This window comes from Leucoraja erinacea, chromosome 9 (assembly GCF_028641065.1).
Source record: "Leucoraja erinacea ecotype New England chromosome 9, Leri_hhj_1, whole genome shotgun sequence".
NCBI classification, from domain to species: domain Eukaryota; kingdom Metazoa; phylum Chordata; class Chondrichthyes; order Rajiformes; family Rajidae; genus Leucoraja; species Leucoraja erinaceus.
In genome coordinates, this window is record NC_073385.1 from 10,401,270 (window position 1) to 10,423,276 (window position 22,007).

The following is a 22,007-nucleotide window of genomic DNA, read 5'->3' on the forward strand; positions in this document are numbered from 1 at the left end:
CACGAGCCCCCACAGCCACTGATGACCCTGTGATCTGTCTGAGGCCATCGTCAGGGCATCCCTCAAGAGCAATGTTTCTCAACCTTTTGACCCTTGCGGAACCCTCAAAATAATTTTCACGTCTCGGGGAACCCCTACATAAAAAATATTATATATCTTTATTAATCTCTGTCTCTCATAAACTGAAAGTCCATAAGGCAAACATAATATATTTTTCTGATAACTGGTTTAAGCAAAAAATAACTTACGTTTTTTGACTTAAGTTCATTGACAATGCAAAAGAAAAACTGAAATCAGACTGCTTGTTCAAGACACCTCATAAGGAGGTTTTCATTCACACAAAAAAATCTGTAAACACAAAAAATAAACATAAATAACCAACATCATAAATAACACATCTAAACAGACGAAAACAGATAATAACTACCACAATAACTTAATCGTTTATTGACAGTGTTGAAAAGGCATAAGATAAATCAAGGCAATATGTCATATGAACAAATAACATTTAAATAAATAAAACTGAACCAAATAAAGGCAAACAGAAGAACTAACCTTGTAGGAGAGAAAGAGAGAGAAAACAACACATAAACTTATCACAAATTAACAAAATCATACATAAATAAATAGCGGGTGAGGCAGCATCTATGGAGCAAAGGAAATAAGCGACGTTTCGGGTCGAGACCCTTCTTCAGACTGATGTGAGGGTGGGGGGGGGGCGGGGCGGGAAGAAGAAAGGAAGAGGCGGAGACAGTGGGCTGAGGGAGAGCTGGGAAGGGGAGGAGAAAGCAGGGACTACCTGAAATTAGAGAAGTCAATGTTCATACCACTGGGGTGTAAACTGCCCAAGCGAAATATGGGGTGCTGCTCCTCCAATTTACGGTGGGCCTCACTCTGGCCATGGAGGGTTCCCAGGACAGAAAGGTCGGATTCGGAATGCAAGGGGGAGTTGAAGTGCTGAGCCACCGCGAGATCAGGTTGGTTATTGCAAACCGAGCGGAGGTGTTGAGCGAAGCGATCGCCACGCCTACGCTTGGTCTCACCGATGTAGAGAGGCTGACACCTAGAGCGGCGGATGCAATAAATGAGGTTGGAGGAGATGCAGGTGAACCTCTGCCGCACCTGCATGGGTCCTTGAATGGTCAAGGGGGGAGGTAAACTTAAACATACTTAAATTTTTAAAATTCATATAACATCCCTAAATGATGGGTAAAAATTACTAAATAACGTGAGTGAATGAGGGACTGTACCTACATGCCAGCAAGCCCGTGCTCAACCCTTAATGGCCGTCCTATACACGTTTAAATCTTTCAAAGGCTACAACGTGATAAATAACACTTAAACAAATAAAACTGAAGCAAGAACTAACCTTGGAAGAGAGAGAGAGATACATATATAAATAAACTTTTGATAAACGTTTAAATCTTTGGGAGGGGGGGGGGGGGGGAGAGAGGAGAGGGGGGGGGAGAGGTGATAAAGGACAGGAGGAGGGAGGTGAGGAATGGAGGGAGGAAAGGAGGGGAGAGAGGGGGGGAAGAGAACTTAAAGGGGGGAGGAGGAGGAGGGGAGAAGAGAGGAGGAAGATGGGGAAGAGGAAGAGGGAGGAGAGGAGGAGGAGGGGGAGGATGTGGAGGAGGAGGATGTGGAGGAGGAGGAGGGGTGAGAGGGACCCGACCCGAGATAGATCTGACCCGAGACGGACCCGAGAGAGAGAGAGAGCCCTAAAACAACAGACAATTTCAAAGTTTTATCGGATTCTTGAACATTTTCATTAATGTCAAGAAATAAAGCACAACATTTTCAGATAAGGCGATTTTGGACTCCAGGGGGTAAATCTCTACCTGAATATGTAAAAATGTTACCGTTAGAGCATCTTTTTTTCGAGAAGGTGCGACAACACACAAACAAATAAATATACACACACACGAACATACAAGATCAGAATTTTATAGTTATAATAAGGATATTTTAATGAATTAATTGTTTGCCAACAGTGAAAGTGCATATTTGTTTCATTTGCTTCCAAAATAATAGGTTATTTATTTGAATAGAAATAAAAACTCTTGGAAAGACCGAACTGATGATGCACCATCTGTGGAAGGAGAGACAGTTAACATTTCAGGTTGAAGAGGAATGGTTTTTCTGTTGATGCTATCTCATCTGTGAAGTGATTCCATCATTTCATATTTTTATTTCAGACTTACAACTTCTGCAATTTTTGATGTTCGTTCACTTTATTTTATTTTATAGGCTGATGATGCAGGTTTTTTAAGACCGCTTGCACCGCAGTATCTTACCAGTGTAAAGATAATGTTTTTTGAACATGTTTCCTGGATCGAACATATTGAAGGTGTTCAAACCTTGTTTTCTTCTGCACATGTTGGAAAATTGATAAAACTAAGGTAAAAAGTCAACATAATGAAAACTAGACAATAACATGCATGAATATTTTCTGTAGATATTTTAGACACGATTGCTGCCATAGGGATTGATTAGTCAAATGGGTACTTAATCCCTTGTTATTTTTGAATTGCAAAACCTGCATCACAATTTCATTTAGGATTCAGATCTAGGAACATGGTTTACCCTATTAAAACTACCTGTCCCTACCTGTAAAACTACCTGTAGATCAAATTTCTGAAATTAGGCTTTAACCCGCTACATACACCATGTAAAAACACAAAATGCTGGTAACACTCAAACAGCCAGACAGCATTTGTTGCAACTCAGTTCACTGTCATTTATGTGAAAATGGTATAATTGACACCGGACTATTTGTTCGCAGATCTGCGCAAGCTATTTATGACCATTTGAGCTTCCTGCTTGTGGTTGCCTGCATGTACAAGCACTCCAATTTATGTAATAGGCGACTTACCACTTAAGTAATTATTTATGCCCACTGACGCCCACGTGGTCCCCACATTAGAGCTCCCAGAAAGTCCCCGCTTCGGAGCTCCCTCGTGGTCCTCTGGTCAGAGCATCAGGTCCCTGGGTCGGATGGTAAATTTATACATGTGCAGTAGCACTTCCATTTCTGACTTACTTACGCAAAGGTCCGCGGGTCGTAAGCCTTATGTCAGTCAGGGAGCATCTGTAATGGCAGCATGTCAGGATATCAGCTAAAACATTTTGTTTTAAGGTGCAATAATCCCTGAGGTAACTAATTGCATAGGCTGCACAGCCTGGCATCACAATGGCTAATTGTGGACCAACATGTGGTCAGAGGGATCTTGTCTGAGCACCAGTTCCCTGAAAGGGGAATCATATAGATATCTAAAGGGTGTGCTGGCCTTTATAAATCAGAAAAAGCTTGGGATGTATTGTACAAGGATAGGTAGTTTTTATAGGAAGGATGTCAACCAGGAGGATCTCTAGAATGTTGCCTGGGTATAGAGTTACAGAGAAAGGTTGGGGCTTTTTCTCGCATCTGTGATAGAGGTTTTTAAAATGATGAGAGGGATAGACAGAGTTTTTCGGAGAAAGGGACTAGGGGCATGAGAATTAAGGGAAAGGGGTAACATGACATTTTCTTTATATGCTTTGAGCTTCCATGAAGTTCACTGCAGTTTTGTTTTAAAAAATAAATTGGATAGTTATATGGATGGGAAGGGAATGGAGGGTTATGGTCTGAGCGCAGGTATATGGGACTAAGAGATTATGTGATCGGCACGGACAGAAGGGTCGAGATTACTGTTTGTGCATTGTTATATGTTATATTCATGTTATAAAGAAGGTGATCTCCAAAATTATGGATTGGGATCTGTGCATAGAGTCTCTATTGAGCCTTGCACTTTTTGTATGCTAGCCACTGCTGTAATATAGGTTAAAGGAGATGGCAAGTAAAGCATTGAAGAAACCCGAGGACTTGGATGAACCATGAGATCCGCACTCTTCTGAAGACCAGACACCGGGCATTCATGTCTGATGATACAGTGGTCTACAAGAAGTCCAGATATGACCTTGGTAAGGCCATCAAAAAGGTGAAAAGGGACTTCTGCTCCAAACTGGAGGATGCGACAGATGCTCGGCAGCTGTGGCGGGGCTTGAATGCAATCACCTTCTACAAGGCGAGATCAGGATGCAGCTCGAATGTCGGCGAAACATCACTCCCTGACGAGCTCAATGCCTTTTACGCACGCTTTGATAGGGAGAACACTGATGTGCCTTCAAGCTCCCATTCGCTGTGATGGTATTTCAGTCAGAGTCACAGAGGCCGACGTCAGAAAATCCTTCAAAGGGGTGGACCCTCGAAAAGCGCCTGGACCTGATGGTATACCCGGTAGTGTTCTAAAAACCAGTGCGGACCAACTGGCTGGAGTTTTTACGGACATTTTCAACCTCTCTCTTCTGAAGTCTGAAGTTCCCACCTGCTTTAAAAGGGCACCAATTATACTGGTGCCCAAGAAGAGCAAGGTGACGTGCCTCAATGACTATCGACAATCAACTCATACCTCGACAAAAACCTGGACCCTCTGCAGTTCACTTACCGCCACAAAAAGATCAACAGTGGATGCGATTTTGCTGGCTCTCCACTCCGCTCTGGACCACTTGGACAACAAAAACTCATATGTCAGGCTGTTATTCATTGATTACAGCTCGGCATTTAATACAATCATCCCCTCCAAGCTGTTTACCAAACTCGCAGAACTGAGTCTCTGCGCATCCCTCTGCAATTGGATCCTCGACTTCCTCATTTACAGACCACAGTCAGTTCGTATTGGTGGAAATGTGTCAGCCTCGATAACAATCAGCACGGAAGCATCTCAAGGCTACGTGCTTACCCCCCTGCTGTACTCACTCTATACTCATGACTGCTTAGCTAGTCATAGTGCAAACTCTATCATCAAGTTCGCTGACGATACCATTGTTGTGGGACGCATCACTGATGTGGACGACTCAGAGTACAGAAGTGAGATCGACCGATTGACCAAATGGTGCCAGCGCAATAACCTGGCGCTCAACACCAGCAAAACCAAGGAACTGATTGTGGACTTTGGAAGGAGGATGATGGGGACCCACAACCCCGTTTATATCAACAGGTCGATGGTGGAAAGGGTCAAGAGCTTCAAATTCCTCGATGTGCATATCTCTGAAGATCTTTCCTGGTCTGAGAAGACTGATGTAATCATAAAGAAAGCACATCAGCGCCTCTACTTCCTGAGAAGATTACGGATAGTCAGCATGTCAAGGAGGACTCTCTCTAACTTCTACAGGTGCACAGTAGAGAGCATGCTAACTGGTTGCATCGTGGCTTGTTTCGGAAACTTGAACGCCCTGGAGTGGAAAAGAATACAAATAGTAGTAAACACTGCCTAGGCCATCATCGGCTCTGACCTCCCGTCCATCGAGGGGATCTATCACAGTCACAGCCTCAAAAAGGCTGGCAGCATCATCAAGGACCCACATCATCTGGGCCATACACTCATCTCCCCAGTACCTTCAGGTAGAAGGTACGGGAGCCTGAAGACTGCAATGACCAGGTTCAGGGATAGCTACTTCCCCATAGCCATCAGGCTATTAAACTCGGCTTGGACAAAACGTTGAACATTAATAACCAATAATCTGTTTATTTGCACTTTATCAGTTTAATTATTCATGTGTGTATATATTTATACAACGGTATATGGACACACGGATCTGTTCTGTATTCGTGCCTACTATGTTCTGGTGTGCTAAAGCAACGCAAGAATTTCATTGTCCTATCAGGGACACATGACAATAAACTGTCTTGATCTTGAAAGAGGAGTTTGTATCATTAAATATTACCCTCTCAATTTATGCCGTAACTGCCTTCTCCTATATCGGCCTCACCCCATTCTTATCAACAAATCTATGAAGCATATTCACTTTGCTTTGAGTGCATATAACATGATAGAAACATAGAAACATAGAAAATAGGTGCAGGAGTAGGCCATTCGGCCCTTCGAACCTGCACCGCCATTCAATATGATCATGGCTGATCATCCAACTCAGTATCCAGTACCTGCCTTCTCTCCATACCCCCTGATCCCTTTAGCCACAAGGGCCACATCTAACTCCCTCTTAAATATAGCCAATGAACTGGCCTCAACTACCTTCTGTGGCAGAGAATTCCAGAGATTCACCACTCTCTATGTGAAAAATGTTTTCCTCATCTCAGTCCTAAAAGATTTCCCCCTTATCCTTAAACTGTGACCCCTTGTTCTGGACTTCCACAACATCGGGAACAATCTTTCCGCATCTAGCCTGTCCAACCCCTTAAGAATTTTGTAAGTTTCTATAAGATCCTCCCTCAATCTTCTAAATTTTAGCGAGTACAAGCCGAGTCTATCCAGTCTTTCTCCATATGAAAGTCCTGACATCCCAGGAATCAGTCTGGTGAACCTTCTCTATGGCAAGAATGTCTTTCCTCAGATTAGGAGACCAAAACTGTACGCAATATTCCAGGCACGTCTCACCAAGACCCTGTACAACTGCAGCAGAACCACCCTGCTCCTATACTAAAATACTTTTGCTATGAATGCTAACATACCATTCGCTTTCTTCACTGCCTGCTGCACCTGCATGCCTACTTTTAATGACTGGTGTACCATGACACCCAGGTCTCGTTGCATCTTCCCTTTTCCTAATTGGCCACCATTCAGATAGTCTACTTTCCTGTTTTTGCCACCAAAGTGGATAACCTCACATTTATCCACATTATACTGCATCTGCCATGCATTTGGCCACTCACCCAGCCTATCCAAGTCACCTTGCAGTCTCCTAGCATCCTCCTCACAGCTAACACTGCCCCCCAGCATCGTGTCATCCGCAAACTTGGAGATGTTGCATTCAATTCCCTCGTCCAAATCATTAATATATATTGTAAATAGCTGGGGTCCCAGCACTGAGCCTTGCGGTACCCCACTAGTCACTGCCTGCCATTCTGAAAAGGACCCATTTACTCCTACTCTTTGCTTCCAGTTTGGTCTGCCAGCCAGTTCTCTATCCACATCAATACTGAACCCCCAATACCGTGTGCTTTGAGTTTGTATACTAATCTATTATGTGGAATCTTGTTGAAAGCCTCTGAAAGTCCAGATATAATACATCCACTGTTTTTCCCTTATCCACTCTACCAGTTACATCCTCGAAAAATTCTATCAGATTCGTCAGACATGATTTACCTTTCATAAATCCATGCTGACTTTGTCGAATGATTTCACCACTTTCCAAATGTGCTGCTATCCCATCTTTAATAACTGATTCTAGCAGTTTCCCCACTACCGATGTTAGACTAACTGGTCTGTAATTCACCGTTTTCTCTCCATCCCTTTTTAAAAAGGGGGGTTACATTAGCTACCCTCCAATCCTCAGGAACTACTCCAGAATCTAAATAGTTTTGAAAAATTATCACTAATGCATCCACTATTTCTGCAGATACTTCCTTAAGTACTCTGGGATTCAGCCTATCTGGCCCTGGGGATTTATCGGCCTTTAATACATTCAATTTACCTAACACCACTTCCATGCTAACCTGGATTTCACTCAGTTCCTCCATCTCATTTGAACCCCAGTCCCCTGCTATTTCTGGCAGATTATTTATGTCTTCCCTAGTGAAGACAGAACCAAAGTAGTTATCCAATTGTTCTGCCATGTCCTTGTTCCCCATGATCAATTCACCTGTTTCTGACTGCAAGGGACCTACATTTTTTTTAACTAATCGCTTTCTCTTCACATATCTATAAAAACTTTTGCAGTCAGTTTTTATGTTCCCTGCCAGTTTTCTTTCATAATCTATTTTCCCTTTCCTAATTAAGCCCTTTGTCCTCCTCTGCTGGACTCTGAATTTCTCCCAGTCCTCTGGTAGGCTGCTTTTTCTGGCTAATTTGTATGCTTCATCTTTTGTTTTAATACTATCCCTGTTTTCCCTTGTTATCCACGGATGCACTACCTTCCCTGATTTATTCTTTTGCCAAACTGGGATGAACAATTGTTGTAGTTCATCCATGCAGTCTTTAAATGCCTTCCATTGCATATCCACCGTCAACCCTTTAAGAATCAATTGCCAGTCTATCTTGGCCAATTCATGTCTCATACCCTGAAAGTTACCTTTCTGTAAGTTCAGGACCCTTGTTTCTGAATTAATAATGTCACTCTCCATCCTAATGAAGAACTCAACCATATTATGGTCACTCTTGCCCAAGGGGCCACGCACAACAAGACTGCTAATTCACCATTTCTCATTACTCAATACCCAGTCTAGAATATCCTGTTCTCTCGTTGGTTCCTCTACATGTTGGTTTAGAAAACTATCCCGCATACATTCAAGGAAATCCTCTTCCTCAGCACCCCTGCCAATTTGATTCACCCAATCTATATTGATGTCACCCATTATAACTGTTTTACCTTTGTTGCACGCATTTCTAATTTCCTGTTTGATGCCATCCCCAACTCCAATATTACTGTTAGGTGGCCTGTACACAACTCCCACTAGTGTTTTCTGCCCCTTAGTGTTTTGCAGCTCTACCCATATCGATTCCACATCCTCTAAGCTAATGTCCTTCCTTTCTATTGCGTTAATCTCCTCTCTAACCAGCAACGCTACCCCATCTCCTTTTCCTTTCTGTCTATTCCTCCTGAATATTGAATATCCCTGGATGTTCAGCTCCCAGCCTTGGTCACCCTGGAGCCATGTCTCCGTGATCCCGACTATATCATAATCATTAATAGCTATCTGCACATTAAACTCATCCACCTTATTACAAATGCTCCTTGCATTGAGACACAAAGCCTTCAGGCTTGTTTTTACACCGTTCTTACCCCTTACACAATTATGTTGAAAAGTGGCCCTTTTTGATTTTTGCCCTGGATTTGTCTGCCTGCCACTTTTACTTTTCACCTTGCTACCTATTGCTTCTACCCTCATTTTACACCCCTCTGTCGCTCCGCTCACACATTTAAGAAACCCTTTCGCTTTAACTCCATCCTCGACTATCCCAATTGACACCCCACTCCCCATATTCAGTTTAAAACCACCCGTGTAGCAGTGGCAAACCTGCCTGCCAGAATACTGGTCCCCCACCTGTTAAGATGCAATCCGTCCCTTTTGTACAGTTCCCCCTTCCTCCAAAACAGATCCCAGTGATCTAAGAATCTAAATCCCTGCCCCGTGCACCAGTTCCTCAGCCACACATTCAGGTCCCGTATCTCCCTGTTCCTGCTCTCGCCAGCACGAGGAACTGGAAGCAAACCAGAGATAACAACCCTGGAGATCCTGCTTTTCAGCATTTTTCCGAGCTCTCTAAAGTCACGCTGCAGAATATTCATCCCCTTCTTTCCGACATCGTATGTGCCGACATGCACTACCACTTCCGACTATTCACCTTCGCCGTTGAGGATTTTCTGCACTCTGTCCCTGACATCCTGGATCCTGGCACCAGGAAGGCTGCACACCATCCTCGCATCCCGTCTGTTGCCGCAGAAACCCCTGTCCGTACCTCTCACAATAGAGTCTCCCACTACAATGGCGTTGCCTGATATTGGCCTATTTGGTTTTGGCTCAACAGCGCTTTTTGCCTCGCAAGCCAGTCCGCCGCTCGGTGTAATCACGTCTTCTGACCCGACAGCTTCTAAGTGGGTGAATCTGTTCACAAGAGGTACAACACCTGGGGACGTTTGCATTCCATGTTTCCCTCCATTTCTCACCATCACCCACCTTCTCTCTTCCAGTACCTTAGGTGTAACAATCTTACTGTAGGACTTGTCGAGGAACGACTCAGTTTCTAGGGTGAACCTGAGGTCAGCAATACTTATGCAGAAATTTCTTTGAAGAAGTTTCTCCGTGCTTTTGGGCTGTGTGGGGTGTTATCACCACACTGCGTAGCTCCCACTACTGTCGCTGGCAGCCTGCCTAAAACTCCATCGACCAAAAAAATAGGAGCGAACAACGTTTCTGGACTTTACATCTGTGTCCAGAACAACCCTCCTTTCTTTCTTTTAAAATCTTTTTTATTGCTTATTTTTCCAAAAAACAAAGACAAAACACAAAAAACAGAGCAAAAAGAATAATGATAAACATAACAATGATATTGATACATAGGGATCAGGATTACATTAATAACAGGTATAACGTAATATGAGACCAGTGTCAAAATACACATTGAATATAGACCTCCCGTCTCTATGTAAATATAGTTAAATCTTTAAAAGAAAACTTATCAATGTCGAAAAAAAACACCGTTAAAAAGACCAAAGGAAAAGGAAAAAAGGAAAAAACAAAACCCCCCTAAACTAAAGAAAAAAACGGGAAAAAAAAAATAAAAATAAAAATAAAAACAAAATAAACAAAAACAAAGCAAAGCAAAACAGAATCTGAACTGAGAATTTCAACAATTTAAGTGTTTGTCGTCAACTCCGTTCCATATAGAGGTAAAATAGTTTTATAACGGTTAAAGAGGGAGCAATTTATGTTGTATGAAAGTGTTGAATAAAATTTCCCCAAGTTTTATCAAATTGAACCAAGGGTTCAACAATGTCACTCCTGATTTTTTCTAAATTTAAACATGATATCGTTTCAGAGTACCACTGGAATGTGGTCGGAGGTTTGTAGTCTTTCCATTTAAATAAAACAGATCTTCTGTCGATTAATGTGGTAAAAGCAATCAACCGATGGGCGGAGCGGGACAAATGAATAAAATCTAACATTTGTAGCCCAAATTATTGCAGTAATAGGATGAGGTTGTAAATCAATACCTAAGACTACAGAAATAGTATCAAAGATGTATTTCCAATATTTTTCCAAAAGTGGGCAGGACCAAAACATATGGATCAATGAGGCCACTTCAGAGTTACATCTGTCACAGGTAGGATTCATATGACCATAAAAACAAGTCAACTTATCTTTTGACATATGAACTCTGTGAACCACTTTGAATTGTATCAGAGCATGTCTTGCACACATTGAAGAGCTATTGACTAATTGAAGAATCCTCTCCCATTTCTCTATAGATAAATAAATTTGGAGTTCTTTTTCCCAATCATTCTTAATTTTATCAAATATATCTATTTGTAATTTCAAAATCAACCCATAAATAGTCGTTATTACCCAGTAAAGATCCAGCATATGCAAAGAGCTTCCGCCCAATCTCCCTGCTATGCCACCCGTACAAGCTGTTTGAGCGCCTGATCCTCAACAGGCTTGCCCCAGTCGCTGAACCAACCATCATCCCTCAACAAGCTGGATTCCGACCTGGAAAATCCACAACAAATCAACTTCTGAATCTCACACAGCACATTGAAGATGGGTTCCAGAAAGGACTGGTGACAGGAGCCATCTTTGTTGATCTGTCTGCCGCGTATGACACTGTGAATCACCGCCTCCTCCTAAAAAAGATCTTGGAGAATACCAAAGACCTGGCACTCACGGACCTCATCGGAGCCCTCCTGAAAGATAGGCGCTTCTATGTTGTCCTTAACAACAAGCAAAGTCGCTGGCGACGACAACGGAATGGCTTGCCTCAAGGTAGTGTGCTGGCTCCACTACTATATAACATCTACACCAATGACCAGCCAATGGACCAGAACACTGAGCGGTTCATCTACGCCGACGACCTCTGTGTAACATCCCAAGAGAGTACGTTTGAAGCTGTAGAAGCGAATCTCACCTCAGCCCTAGATGAGCTACACCTCTACTACGAGCGCAACCACCTACACGCAAACCCTGCGAAGACCCAAGCCTGCTCGTTCCATCTCAGGAACCGGGAAGCAATCAGACCCCTTAACATCACATGGTCTGGAACACCTCTTGAGCACTGCACCAACCCTGTCTACCTCGGTGTAACACTGGATCCCACTCTCCTATAAGGAACACGTCAAAAACACTAAACTGAAAGTTAACTCCCGAAATAACATCCTCCGGAAGCTGACCAACTCCAAATGGGGAGCCACAGCACACACATTAAGATCTACTGCTCTGGCCTTGTGTTACTCCTCTGCGGAGTATGCGTGTCCTGTTTGGGAGAAATCATCCCATGCCAAGAAACTAGACCCAGCGTTGAATAACACCTGCCGCTCAATCACTGGCTGCTTGAAGCCCACCAACATAAACAACCTGCACCTCCTCGCTGGCATTGCCCCTGCCGATGTGAGACGGGAAGTCGCCAGCCGAGTAGAGATGACTAAGGCCACCAGTGATGAACGCCACCTCCTCTACGGACGTGTACCCCCGGCCCAACGGCTGAAGTCCAGGAGAAGCTTTCTCAGCCATGTCCAGCCCCTAATAGCATCACGGGAAGAAACCAGACTCCAACTATGGACAAAAAGGCTTGAGGACGACCCCCCTCCTACTGACATGGGTATCCCTCCTTCTGAAGCCCTCCCTCCGGGCTCAGAAGCACCATGGGTCCGGTGGAAGACGCTCAACCGCCTGAGAACAGATCAGGGCGATCAAAAGTTGCCATGGCCAGATGGGGCTATGAAACTGGCCAAACCACCTGTGAATGTGGAGAAGAGGACCATACAATGCAGCATTGCCTTGTCTGCCCCCTACTACCCAACCAGTGCAGCCCAAAGGATCTTGCAGTGTTCAATAAAAATGCAAAGGACTGTGTAAAGGAATGGGAAACTGTCATATAACCAACCAGCTTCAAAGACACGAAAAGAAGAAGATTAATCCTTTCTGATAAGGGTTCAAATGTAATTTTTTTTCCAAAATTTCGGTTTGATGTGGTAGCGGAAAAAGTGGTAGAGTAGCCTTCAAAAAATGTCTAATTTGTAAATATCTAAAAAAGTGTGAATTAGGTAAATTATATTTATTGGAGAGTTGTTCGAAAGACATAAAACAACCCTCCAAAAACAAATCACGAAAAGCTACTAATCCTTTCTTCTTCCATAACAAAAAGACTTGATCAGTACTAGAAGGTTGGAAGAGAAAATTGGATAAGATAGGACTCGATAAGATAAAAATCATTTAGTCCAAAAAACTTACGAAATTGAAACCATATTCGGAACGTAGTCTTATTATTGGGTTAGTCGTATATTTATTCAGTCTCGTAATTGTAAAAGGTAACGAGGCCCCTAGAATAGAAGCCAACGATAGCCCTTGTAAGGAATCACGTTCAAGGTTTATCCATCCTGGGCGTTGGTTATCTTCTAAATCTTTTGTCCAAAATGTTAGATGACGAACATTGACTGCCCAATAGTGGAGCCAAACCACCATCTTTTTTGATTTCTGTAAGTATTTTTTACTTGGTCTGGAATTTTTATTCTGCCATATATATGAAATAATACAGAAATTTAGGTAAAATGAACATTTTAACAGCATTGATTTGGCCAATTAAGGATAAGGACATTGGTGACCATTTAGTAAACTCATGCTTAATATGGTCAATTAAAAGCATAAAATTAGCTTTAAATAAAAACCTAATTTCGATGTTTCTATGTTTCTCGGCATCGAGTGAGATGACACATTCAAAGCTTTTATTTGACGCTGTATATACAATATTCATTAATCTCCTAACGTTAAAGTATGAGTGACGTCTTTTAATAAAACCTGTCTGACCTTCAGAGATAAATTGCGGTAAAATATTTTCCAATCTCATAGCTAATATTTTGGAAAGAATTTTGAAATCTACATTTAACATTGATATAGGTCTATATGATGTCACTTCAGTAGGGTCTTTATCTTTTTTAAGAATTAAAGAAATAGATGCTTCATAAAAAGATTGTGGTAATCTACTCCTTAAAAAGACTTCTTTAAATACCTTGCATAGCCAGGGAGACAATAAATTTGAAAAATACTTTTAAAATTCTACTGTATTCCCATCTAAACCGGGAGCTTCACCAAAATTCATTGAAAGAATTGCTTTCTGTATTTCTTCCGTGATGGGTTCATCTAACAACAGAGATTCATTATATGGTAAATTTGGTAAGTTCAGTTTCTTTAAAAACTCATGCATTATATTGGAATCAGTAGGAAATTCTGATTGGTATAGGGAGGTATAAAATTCCTGAAAGGATTTATTAATTTTGTCATGGTCTACATCTCTTTTACTCACTTTAGTAATCTGACGCTTGGCCGACACCGCTTTCAACTGATTAGCGAGTAATTTACCAGATTTTTCACCATGTATATAAAATTGACTTTTGATTTTAAGTAGCTGGTTCTCAATCGGCGATACTAATAACAAATCATGTCTCAATTGAAGTTCAACTCTATTCTGAAAGAGCTCTAAACTAGGAGCTTTTGAATATTTTTTATCAATTTCTTTAATCTCGTCAGCCAATGTACGTATTTCTTAAATTTTTTAAAATGTACGTATTTTTTAAACAGTTAATTGCATCCTAATTTAAATGATCACTTTTTAATAATGGGTGGAGATTTCAACTGCTGTCTGAACCCCTTGATTGACAGGTTTACATCTGATCATGTGCTTCCAAATAAATCAGCTAATTTTATTAATTCTTTTTTACTTGACTCTGGAATGTTAGAAGTTTGGAGATTCTTACACCCAAATGACAAAGAATTTTCATTTTTCTCTCATGTACATCATAGTTATTCTAGGATCGACTATTTTATAACAAATTCTTGGCTAGTTCCATCGGTCACTGCATGTGAGTATGATGCAATTGCTATTTCTGATCACGCATCATTGAAACTATCAATCAAACTACCTGATTCCAAGTTTAGTGGTAAACAATGGCGATTTAATGCTACTTTGCTTCAAGACTTAAATTTTATTAATTTTATGAAATATCAGATTGCTTTTTACTACTTGACAAACTCTACTGAAGAAATATCCAATGGTGTAGTCTGGGATGCTTTTAAGGCATCTTGCCTTACATGAGTTTCCTGAACAAAGATAATCTGAGCATTTAGTCTGTGAAGAACTTTAAAAAAATGGCAGCTTAATGGGATGGTTCAAGCCATTCACATTCCATGAAAGGAAGTTAATAACATTATCCATATTGCTTGTAAAATCATGTAGGATGTAAAGGGTTAATTTCTTAAAGCCTAATAGTTCATGATACTGGAAGAAGAAAAATCTAGGGTGGAGCCAGAAGTGACGATTTTGTTCAGATTTTACACAAACGAAGGACACTAAATAAGAAACAAAAAACCCCTCCCACCCCTGTAATGACCCAAACTGACCAATAGACAATCGGTAAGCTACCTAATCCCGTCCCTGACCCCATCTCTCCTAGCAACCGCACCCGACATAGAAAGGATCATATTTAGCCACTCCCTAGCCATAGTGTTAGGTTGTTGTTATCGTTTGAAAGAGAGAGAAAAAAATACAGACTGGCAATGGAGTTAAAGAGCGAATGCTACATATTATTATCCAAGGTCAAGATATGAAAAACAAGAGCAGCGTTCTCTTAGTTTGTCTAACGACAGGGGAACACAAATTAACAAAGAAATTCTTAAAAGTTAGTATATATAAAAGAAAAACAACTCGTCCAGTTAAATTCTTAATCATTACCAAACAATATGTTGTCAAAATAGGAACAGTAAATCTCCAATTATAAATTAATCAGCTATCAATTACTCCCCTTCCTCCTCGTAACTCTCCAAAAAGCTGGAAGCGTCTTGAGGATTGTTAAAAAATCGAGTATTACCGTTGAAAAGTCGAATACGCAATCTAGCTGGGTATAGTAAGACTGGGCACAGCTTTTTCTTGAACAAATCAGACATTACATTATCAAAGGACTTTCTTATTTTCAAAAGCTCATAACTATAATCAGGAACAAACCGAAAATTGCATCCTTCATATTCAACCACGCCCAACTTTTTTGCTGCCTGGAGAATATTCTCCTTCATTTGCAAAAAGTGAAACCGAATAATCAAGTGTCTCGGTTTATTACCAGATTTCTTCCCAATCCTGTGTGCATTATCCAAAAATGGAAGGTTTTCATTGTGCTCAATGTTGAAAGTTTCCTTTATCATTTTAGAAGCATATTTTATAACGTTATCTCCTTCTTGACATTCCGGCAAACCAACAATTCGTAAATTCAAACAACGGCTTCTGTTTTCCAGGTCCATATTTTTAGTCTTGTATTGCTGAAGTGCTCGAGTATTCTCATTCATTCTCCATTCCAGATTTTCAATCTTCAAATCTCTCTCCCGGCCCAGGGTTCACAAGATATTAATTTGATCTTGTTCACAAAGTTCATCTTGTAACAATGAAAGCTGGAGCTGATGAAACCTCCTTTCTCTCGGCAAGAACAGTGGAGATAAGTGGATTCCAGCAACACAGATAGCAGAAATCCCTTTCGTTGCTGCAGGAACACCGAAGACCAGCTGGGGTTATCTGTGAGAATCTGCAGCTCGCCTAGGAACACCGGAGAGTCGGGATAGCCGGGCTGAAGCGTAGGTGTACAGACAAAAAATCCCGCATTTGCTGAGGAGGTTGATGATATTAAGGGATTGCTCGACATGCTGACGGAGGAGGTTTCTGTTAGATAACAGCAGGAAACCATCATGTAATTGGTGGAGGAAGTTAAAGCCCTGAGGCTACAAAACTCCGAGAAGGACAAGCGGATTATGTTGCTGGAGAACCGGGTGGCTGATCTGGAGCAGTACACCAGGATGAACAATATCATTGTCACTGGTCTGGAGATGAAACCCTGCTCATATGCACGGGCGGTGACAACGCAGAACGAAGGGGAGACGAGCGAGCAGGACGCTGCATCTGTGGAGCACCAGGTGACGGCATTTCTCCACTCAAAAGGGATTGAGTTAGACAGGGACAACATCGAGGCTTGTCACCCGCTCACACGGAGACGTAAGACGGATAAACCAGCCATAATAATTCGGTTTGCTAACAGGAAGCACAAAACTGAACTGCTGAAACAGGGAAGACGGCTAAAGGGCTTGGATGTGTATTTGAGTGAACACCTGACAAAGAAAACTGCTGACATCAGCAGAAAGGCCCGACTCCTGAGACAGCAGAAGAAAATTTAATCTACATGGACTGCAAACTGCAAAATATTCATCAAGCTGAACGGACCACCAGAACAAGCCAAAGTATTAGTCATTAGGGACCTGGATGAACTGGATAAATACCAAGGTGACAAACCAGGACAAGATAATGGAATACACTTAGTAGCAAATAAAGAATATATAAAATAAAAACCACAACCATGATAGTTCCTGACAAAAAATATATATCTCTATCAGAACTCGAAACCTTTGCAAATACAGAGCCTAACACACATGACATAGAAAATGATATTGATCCGGAAAATAATTTACTTAACAATATCAACAACAGCTGCAGTTATTACACAGATGAGCAATTCAATATAACTTTCCAATCAGAACATAATATATCAATTATCCACTTTAATAGCAGAAGTCTATACGCCAACTTCCACAACATAAAAGAATATTTAAGACAGTTCAAGAACCCATTTAATCTTATAACAATATCAGAGATGTGGATCAGCCCTGTGAAAGGTGTGGACTTTGACATGGATGGCTATGAACTGAATTATATAAACAGAAGGAAAAAAAGTGGAGGTGTGGCGATCTATGTGGATAAAAGACTGAAATATAAGGTGGTGAGAACATGACAATTTTGAGAACTGTTGACGATTTGTTGGAATGTATTACAATAGAAATTTGTATGGAAAAGACCAAAAATGTCATCGTGAGCTGTATAAACAGAGCTCCCGGATCCAGTATTGAAATATTTAGAGATTGGATGGAAAACATGTTTACAAAATCATTACAAAAGATTATGTTAATCTGTGGGGATTACAATATTGACCTGTTGAATCCAAAAAAGCTAACATGACAGAATAATTAATCAATACTATGTACAGTATGGGTTTATATCCTAAAATAACCAGACCTAGGAGAATTACTTCTCATTGTGCGACATTAATAGACAACATATTCACAAACATTATGGAAAACAATACAGTAAGCGGACCATTATACAGTGACATCAGTGACCATTAACCTTTTTCGTATTGTTTATCACTGTTGTTATAGGAAACCTAAGAACACCAGTCATTTCAAATACAAAAGGGTGAGAACCGAAGAAAACATAAATGCATTTAAGACTGAATTACTGATATGATATGCCATTTATTGTCACTATACATGTACAGTGAAACTGAAAGCTGCTCGTACTCAGTGCATACATACAATTTAGCACAAAAAAACAAGAAACAGAAAAAAAAACAAAAAACAGAAGGGAGATGGGGGGGGGGGGGGGGGGATAGGTGCACAAATTCTGTGGCGCTACATACATATATACATATATACAGATGGAAGTCCGTGTTGGGCGGTGTAGTCAGTGCATGTGTGAATTTGAATTTATAGTAGATATAATTCTCGGAAAGCAACTATTCCTGAGTCTGTTTGTCCTGGATTTGATGCACCTATAGCGCCTTCCAGAGGGCAGCAGGTCGAACAGTCCAAACGCAGGATGGGAGCTGTCTTTGATGATCTTCTTTACTGATTACTGAAACAGAATTGGAGGGTAGTATATGAGGGTGAAGATGTCGACAAAGCATACAATAGGTTTCTAAATGTTTTTAAATCACTTTATGACAAAAACTGTTCTGTGAAACAATTATAGTGATAGACAAAAACAAACAAAAAGTCCATGGATCACTAAAGGTTTAAAAAATGCCTGCAAAAAGAAAAACACGTGATATATACAATTCATAAAATATCGAACTTCAGAAGCAGAAAATAAATATAAAAAATATAAGAATAAATTAACCAATATTATGAGGAAATGTAAGAAAGAATACTATAATAAAATATTAGAGAATAATAAAAACAATATGAAAGGTTTATGGAACGTGCTAAATAGTATTATTAGAAATGGATCAAAAATTTTTATTGAGGAAGACAAGACAATAAATAACATGGATGATGTGGTTAATGGTTTTAACAAATTCTTTGTAAATGTGGGACCAGATTTGCAGGAAAAAATGAATGACCCAGAAACAAAAGAAGGGGCGATCTTTGGGATAGAAATACTAGCTCTATCTTCCTTAGAGCAGTCGAAGGAAAATAAATCATAGACACTGTAAGAAAATGTAAAAGCAAATCCTCTACTGATTGGAATGATAGTGATATGATTAGAATAAAAAACGTTATTGAAGAAATTGCAGAACCATAAACTCATATCTGTAACTTGTCTTTTCAATCCGGAAAATTTCCAACAAAAATAAATTATCAAAAGTAATACCATTATATACCATTTCACAAATTACAGGCCTGTTTCTTTACTCTCCCAATTCTCCAAGATCCTTGAAAAACATTTTACAGAAAGACTTGCCAATTTCATTGAAAAACATAAGCTTTTGGTCGACAGTCAATATGGATTCGGGAGAGACAAATCAACTCTATGGCACTAGTGGAACTAATCGAGGAAATCACAAATTGCATAGTTAATAAAAAACTTGCAGTGGGAATATTCATAGACTTAAAAAAAGCATTTGATACCGTAAATCACGACATTTTACTGATGAAACTGGATAGGTATGGCATCAGAGGGGTTGGATTGGATTGGGTGAGAAGCTATTTCAGAACCAGGCAACAATTTGTAGAAATAGGTGAACATAAATCAATTTACGTGAACATAACTTGTGGAGTACCTCAAGGGTCTGTGTTAGGTCCAAAGCTTTTCATCATATACATTAACGACATATGCAGAGTATCAAATATACTGAAATTGATTATATTTGCCGATGATACGAATATTTTTTGTTCCGGTGACAATTTAAGCAGCTTTTGGAGGTCATAACATCAGAAATGAATAAATTAAAACAGTGGTTTGATGTCAACAAATTGTCTCTAAATTTAAGCAAAACAAAGATTATGCTATTTGGAAAACATAAAACAAACCATCAAGTACAATTGAAAATAGATAACATAAATATAGAAAGAGTATATGAAAATACAGTATATGAAAATACATTTCTTGGTGTGATCTTAGACCACAAATCTGCTGGAAACCACATATAAAAGCAAAACTGGCAAAGTCTATAGCAATATTGGGAAAATCAAGACACATTCTGAACCACAAATCATTACATACTCTGTACAATACACTCATATTGCCATATCTGAGTTACTGTGTGGAGATATGATAATTGTAGGTAACACCTACAAAACCAACCTACAGCCGTTATGCACATTACAAGAAAGAGCAATAAGAATTATCAATAATGTTGGCTATCTTGAACATACCAATTTATTATTCTTAAAGTCACATACACTGAAGTTCGCCGATCTGTTTAAATTTAAGACTGCACAAATCATGTACAAAGCAAGAAATAATTTACTCACGAACGAGTTGGCAGGCTCGCACCCGTCTTGATGTCCCGCCATGGGACATTTCGCCCGCATGTGCCATCAGCCCTCCGGGACTGCCCCTACCTTTTCCTGCACCATGATGCCCACCGGATGCCACTTCAGAGGCCGTACGAGGGCCCGTTCCGGGTGCTGGAACACGGGCAGACGACCTTTGTGCTGGACATGGGGGGCCGGCCGGAGGCCGTGTCGATTGACCAGTTGAAGCTAGCACACCTGGACATTGACCAGCCGGTGCTGTTGCCCAACCTCGGCCTCTAGGGACGTCCCCCCCCTCATGGCTGCCCTCCGCCTGTCACTCCACCTGTGCCCCCCCCCGCCGAGGGCCCGTTCCGGGTGCCCTCGACCTGGTCCCTCCACCATGTGTGCCTCCGCCACCTGGACATTGACCCCCGATCGGCTGACTTCCTGTCACTCCACCTCGACCACCCGGGCTGGCCGGGTCGTGTACTCGCACGCGCTGCGTTTCTTGCCTCGGGTCGGGGGGGGGGGGGGGGGGGGGGGGGTCCTGTGGCGGCTCCCAAGGGTCGGGCCATCCTAACTGTCAAACCCCTCGGCACGGTAATGGTTCAGTCCTTGGCGGCCCTTAACCAGAGGGCTTAAAGGCAAGGGTTTGGGTGCCATCTTTCTCTCGTGTGGACTTCCCTACAACCGGGAGGAACACAAATAAAGGTGCCTCTCGAAATACCTGACTCCTCTCTTTCATTTCGGGACCTACGCACCACATTAGTGTACATATAACTGCTGGTGTACGTATGGTGTACATATAGCTGCTAAATTTGTATAAGATAATTATAAGCCGTTGAATAAGGGGTGGGAATGAATAAGCTTTGGCTTCTTCCCGCTCCTTTTCAGACACATACGATTTCATTTATTTATAGATATTGTTTCTGACACTATAAATATTCTTGTTTTGTTTTTTTGTATGCTGTTTCACACTTGCTTTTTATTCTGTTCGAAATAAAGAATCAAATTAATAAAATAAATTAATTAATGACACACAAAACAAGCCAAATGGCCACTACATACTGGCCCCTAATTGTTCCTAGAATATAACGAGGCAATTAATAATAAACATCAAAAAAGTAGCCATGAAGGCTTAACATATATCAAAAGCAAAAATTCAGGGAATTGAACCCCGTGGCTCCTCGTCGGGGAATTGAATCCCGGCCTCCTGCGTGACAGGCGGGGATACTAATCACTATACTAACGAGAAAAAAGTAGCATGCACCATATATACAAATTCTTCTTCGACTCTTCCATCTTCACTTTCGCCTTCTAGAAGCAAGCATAACTTGATTATTAATTGTATTAAAACACTGGTTTTAGTTTAAAGCCGTACCGCGCGCACCAAACCTATAAAATCAGGCATGATACCCAATATATAGACCAAAACATAACAGTCCAAAGCTTTGATAGCATGAAACCTCTTCCTCCTTGTCCGATCAACTCATGGATGTGTTGTAACAGCAATGTTAAAGAGTGAAAATCCTTCAAAAAAGTAAAGGATTTTTAACAATAAAGTTCACCGTTAGGTTTGGTTTAATTTCCGAATCATTAACAGAGATTTCAAATCCCAGCTCAAGCTTTGGCCATTCTCTGTCTGGCTTACAGAGAGAATCTAGTTCATTGATCCATCTCTTATTGCTTATGAAGCGGTTCGCTGTCAGTTCTCTGGAAACTTCATCCGCAAAATTTTATTTTCTGTTAA

The 22,007-nt window shown here is 40.9% G+C and overlaps 1 protein-coding gene across 2 annotated transcripts in view; it reads left to right on the top strand.

Moving 5' to 3' along the window:
- Window positions 1–2,258: 2,258 nt before the first annotated feature.
- Window positions 2,259–22,007, top strand: part of LOC129699993 (cation channel sperm-associated auxiliary subunit beta-like) — an 87,805-nt gene continuing 68,056 nt past the window's right edge. For both annotated transcript variants that reach the window (XR_008723974.1, XM_055640117.1), the window contains exon 1: window positions 2,259–2,402. Coding sequence is in view for 1 of the 2 variants with exons in the window: in XM_055640117.1 (XP_055496092.1) it covers window positions 2,311–2,402 (92 nt within the window). In the remaining variant the exon portion in view is untranslated. The remainder of the gene's footprint in view (window positions 2,403–22,007) is intronic.